The sequence below is a fragment of the Palaemon carinicauda genome, chromosome 37, assembly GCF_036898095.1.
Source record: "Palaemon carinicauda isolate YSFRI2023 chromosome 37, ASM3689809v2, whole genome shotgun sequence".
Taxonomy (NCBI): Eukaryota; Metazoa; Arthropoda; class Malacostraca; order Decapoda; family Palaemonidae; genus Palaemon; species Palaemon carinicauda.
This window is the reverse complement of record NC_090761.1, coordinates 32,580,852-32,585,851: the sequence shown is the minus strand read 5'-3', so window position 1 is coordinate 32,585,851 and position 5,000 is coordinate 32,580,852. Positions and strand designations below refer to the sequence as shown.

The following is a 5,000-nucleotide window of genomic DNA, read 5'->3' as shown; positions in this document are numbered from 1 at the left end:
GTAGTAGGAATGGAAGGATAGGAGCTGGAGGGACAATTAAAGATATTGCAGAGAATGGCATGGGAGGTTTTGCTGGTTTGGTTAAGGGTGATGAGGGAAGTAACCGAGGGGATATGAGGAGCCATATGAATTTTAGGAAAGATAGAGACGTGACTTCATCTACGACTAGGGATAGCATGTGGGGAAATTCAGGAACTGTATCCAAACCTGTTGGATATGTGCAGGATAATGTTTGTGATATGACTAAACGTAATGGCATTATGCCTGATAATTCATGTAGGGTTTCTAAACCTCCAGCTGCTGTGGAGAGAAATTCAGGTGCTAAAAATATTAGTTCTCTGCAGTTTAAGGAAGTGGAAGCACTCATGGGTTCAGGTTCGGTGCAGGAAAATTTGGATGGTATGCCCAAGCCTTCTGGCACTATGCAGAGCATTTTAAGCGCTGTACCAAAGCCTTTGGGGCATTTTAAGGGCAATTTAGCTGGCTCTAGGCAGGGAAATTTGGAAGGGGAGATTATGCTTACTGGTTCTGTGCGGAAAATTTTAGGACCTGTGCAAAAACCATCTAGTAGTGTTCAGGGCAATGTAGCTGGCTGTGTGCAGGAACATTTGGATGGTGGGATGAAGCCTCTTGACTCTGTGAAGAGCAATTTAGGTGCTATTTCAAAACCGGCTGGTTATGTTCAGGGCAATTTAGCTGCCTTTTCCAGGCCATCTGACTGCAAGCAGGGTAAATCAGATGGATCAGTAAATAATTTACCAATGATGTATAGGGACTGTAATTTGAGTGAAAATCAGGCCTGTCTTTCTTCTATCAGGCCAAATGATCATAAGAACAAGTTGAGCAATCTGCAGAGCAATTTGGGTATTGTGTTTAGAAATGGTGGGCCTATCCAGACCAGCTCAGTAGGTGGATTTCCTAGGCAGTCAGGCAGCAAACAAAATGAACTCCGCATGTTAGCTCATTGTGGTAATTTTAGTCTCTCTCAAGAAAAGTCTAGGGAGGCAGATACGAACGAGGGATGTAGGAGAAAGTGTAAGGAAACGATTATATCATCGGGTGAAGATGATGACGATGACGACATTAGCTTAACTGGTTTGGCTACAATCTTGAAGGACTACCGACCAGAAGACCATGACGACGATGCTGATGACGAAGGTTTTATCATGGTTAGGCGACGGGGCAGAAGGGCAAAGAGGGATGTCACCTTGACCTTAGACGAGGGTAACGGGAGGGGTGCTACGAGTATAGGGGGTAATAATGCTATGCTATTTGATAATGAACTGGGCAAAGGTAGTGTAGTACACTGTAGGAAAGTTATTAGTCATGATAAAGGGTGTGAGTACGACGACAGTTCCCCTGACGATGACATTAGCTTGAAGAGTTTAGCTTCGATACTGAAAGATTATCGTCCTGAGGATCACGACGATGTCGCTGAGGATGAAGTGGAATCGGATGCTCATGTTGATGGGTGTAGCTCTTGGGTTGACCTTGATGACGAGGATGAGCTACGTTCTCAGTCTGGAAGGTCTCTAACTCGTGAAGAAAGAGCCTCTCTTCGAAAAGCTACTGAAGAGGACGTCTCTGCTAAGAAAGGTAAGAGAAATGTATTTAATGGTTATTGTTTTCCTCGTCACAATGTATCAGAGTATTGATGATGAGAATACTGTAATATGCAATTTAAACTATCGATTGGAAACAATAATGATGAGGGAGTTTAGTCTTCAAATTATAGAAGCTAAGAATGGAGTTGTATGTTAGGATTGCAGTATATTTTTATAGGTCAGGATAACAAAAATAGAAGTTGCTGCGTAATAATTATAAGCTATTTATATTTTAGTAAGGAGCGCTTTGGAATTGGGAAGACTTGAATACAGTTTAAACCGTCATAGGGTCATCTTGTTGAATGGATACAGTAGTGCCATAGTACACTGTATTTAGAAAATGTTACTGAGAATTATCTCTCTAAAAGTAAACTATCATTCAAGCAATTTTATGTATAGAATTCAAACCGCGTGTTTCTCTTAATTAATTTAGATGATTTTATGATGGTCTTTATTGTAACTTTCCTCAGAAAGTAAACACTCACTTTAAAGTTTCTCATACAACATTCTCTCTCTCTCTCTCTCTCTCTCTCTCTCTCTCTCTCTCTCTCTCTCTCTCTCTCTCTCTCTCTCTCTCTCTCTCTCTCTTATTTGTATGGTTATAGCTTTTGTTTCCAGTGTTTGATACTTTTTATGCGCTCTTGTATGAAATTTATTTATTTTTATATTTCCCTTTCTTGTAATTTTTCTGTTGCACTATTCAGAAATTAGAATTTTGTTAACTATTTTTACTATTATCTACGATGAGATTTTGGAGGCAAAGATGTCATGTCTTAAAATTACAGTTGACAGATTTTGTCCGAACTTGTTACTTATGCATACTCGGATAAAACTTATTTCGTACAGTTATTTCCTGAGGTATTTCTTGCGCACTGGAGCTGGACAGTGTTCACGTCGGTTTCTAAACCAATTCCCCTGTTGGAAGCTCAGCTGGTACTGCCAGGATGTTCTTTATATAGTATCCCTCACTTTTTAAATTGTATCTGGTTACAGTATTTAAGCTAAAGAACAGGATGGAGTTACCTTGGATCAAGGTCTAAATATGTTGCCTGGGATGTAACTGGCTCCAAGTCGCTCATGGGCAATGTGTACCACTCGTATGCCTTCTTTGCTCAGGTGCATCTCTACCTTTATTTGTTAATTAAAAGGGCGTAGGTTATGCAGCCTTATGGATCGAACGTGACTTACGGAGCTGGTCCTAATACATTTTGGAGGGAATGATATATGAAATATGTGATAAGAATAAATTAGATAAAAATCCTCTCTCTCTCTCTCTCTCTCTCTCTCTCTCTCTCTCTCTCTCTCTCTCTCTCTCTCTCTCTCTCTCTCTCTCTCTCTCTCTCTCTCTATATATATATATATATATATATATTTGTGTATATATATATATATATATATATATATATATATATATATTTGTGTATATATATATATATATGTATACAGAGAGAGAGAGAGAGAGAGAGAGAGAGAGAGAGAGAGAGAGAGAGAGAGAGAGAGAGAGAGAGAGAGAGAGAGGCTATATAATATATATATATATATATATATATATATATATATATATATATATATATATATATATATATATATATGCATATATATATATATATATATATATATATATATATATATATATATATATATATATATATATATATATGTATGTATATATGTGTGTATGTGTGTGTAAATATTTAAATCGTAAAATACAGGAAGGCCGCATAGATATTTGTTAAAAGTTTTTCTTGAACGTAGTAAGGCTTCCGAGAATGCCGTAGCCTTCTCCGTACTGAAACTAAGATTAATTTACAAAACGAGCAGCATCCTTGCAGGAGACGCACGCGTGGGTGGTACGCTGACTACACAACTCAAGGTTGGTCTGGGCAAAGACTGGAAAGGAGTTCTGGGTAACAACGTGGTTAGCCTTCGGGTCTCGAAAAACACCTGCTGGCAGCTATTTATTCTACACGAGAGGCTTTGTTTGGAGCTGGTCTTGCTTGGTGTATTTTGAAAACCTTCTCTTTTTAGTTGATGCCCTAATTATTATGATTTTAGAGTCTTTGTTGTCGGTTAATTTTAACTTTTGCGTCCTTTTTAATAGGAATATTTTGTTTGATTTGGGTGGTTAGTAGTGATTTAAATATTCAAATGAGCTTATATTTTTATTATTGTGTTAGTTATAATGATTTTGACTCTCTCTCTCTCTCTCTCTCTCTCTCTCTCTCTCTCTCTTCTCTCTCTCTCTCTCTCTCTCTCTCTCTCTTTTTTGGAGTGTTAGAACCCTCGACTTACTTTTGCTAGGACTGTGGTTTGCTGCCAGCCTACTATCCTCCAGTCTACCCAGCAGTGTTGGGACTAGCAACCTCAGCTCTAAAGATTTTTTGACACTAATAAGGCTGTTTCATCCTGGCACCAACACCTCAGTTGGGGAAAATGCGAAGGGTTCAAAATATTTCTTTTCCCCTTTTGAGTGTGTGAATGGGCGTAGCGTTACAGTACTGGAGTGTTGGTCTCTACGGTAAAGAGAAACAAGGTTCCCATCCAGAGCGAGGATAGAGCATTTAGAGCTGGTTCCATTAAGATCCATTTTATTTGGTTAATTCCCTGAATACCCTTTTTTTCTCATTTGACGGGTTAGAATAGAGCCAGTTGATAAGTAGAATTAAGAATGGGAATAGGAAATGAATTCCAGTCACAAGAGAAATATCCCAGACCCATTTTCTATTTTGTTTTATCACGTGTATGCATTTGCATAGATAAGATTCAATACATTCAAACTTTAGCAAAGGATCAGATTTATTTGAAAAGAAACTCTTTGTAGATTGATATGTTTATTTATGAGAAGTATATCGTATTGTTTAAAGTACACTCATAGAAAGCGATCTTAGAAGCTACGAAAATATATAATTATTATTTAAAAAGTTTTATAATTTATATAATTACTTCAACATTTTGAATATTGCATTTTTTGTGCTTTTACCTGCTGATTCTTCGTCGAGTTTTGTGGGAAACGTTAAAAATATTTGTTTTATGATTACAGGTCCCTGAGAGACTTGGAGTTAATATTTACTATAAAACGTAAATTCTATATTGTTTATTGGGATAAAAGTGTAATAACTAACTGCCTGAGGTAAAGATAATCGTGACATCTATTCCAGTTGATATTATCCTTCACTTATTTATTTTCAAGGATACAATCAGTGTACATTAACAATCAAGTCATTCTTTTAGTATTTGTTTATGATATTTACCATTCGCTCGCTGCATCATATACTGCATGTAGGGAAGTTAATGTTTGTGAATGATTGTTTCTCTATAATACTACATTTACATAATCTTTGTAAAGTTGTTCTGTTAACTTTCATTATTTCCCAAGCCAGTTATTGTTGTGTAACA

At 37.1% G+C, this 5,000-nt stretch overlaps 1 protein-coding gene across 2 annotated transcripts in view; it reads left to right on the top strand.

Annotated features, from left to right (window-relative positions):
* The window catches only part of LOC137629060 (uncharacterized), a 45,315-nt gene that overhangs the window by 37,712 nt on the left and 2,603 nt on the right, over positions 1–5,000 (top strand). For both annotated transcript variants that reach the window (XM_068360326.1, XM_068360327.1), the window contains exon 2: positions 1–1,596. This exon is cut by the window's left edge and continues 162 nt beyond it. In XM_068360326.1, the coding sequence (XP_068216427.1) occupies positions 1–1,596 (1,596 nt within the window). The remainder of the gene's footprint in view (positions 1,597–5,000) is intronic.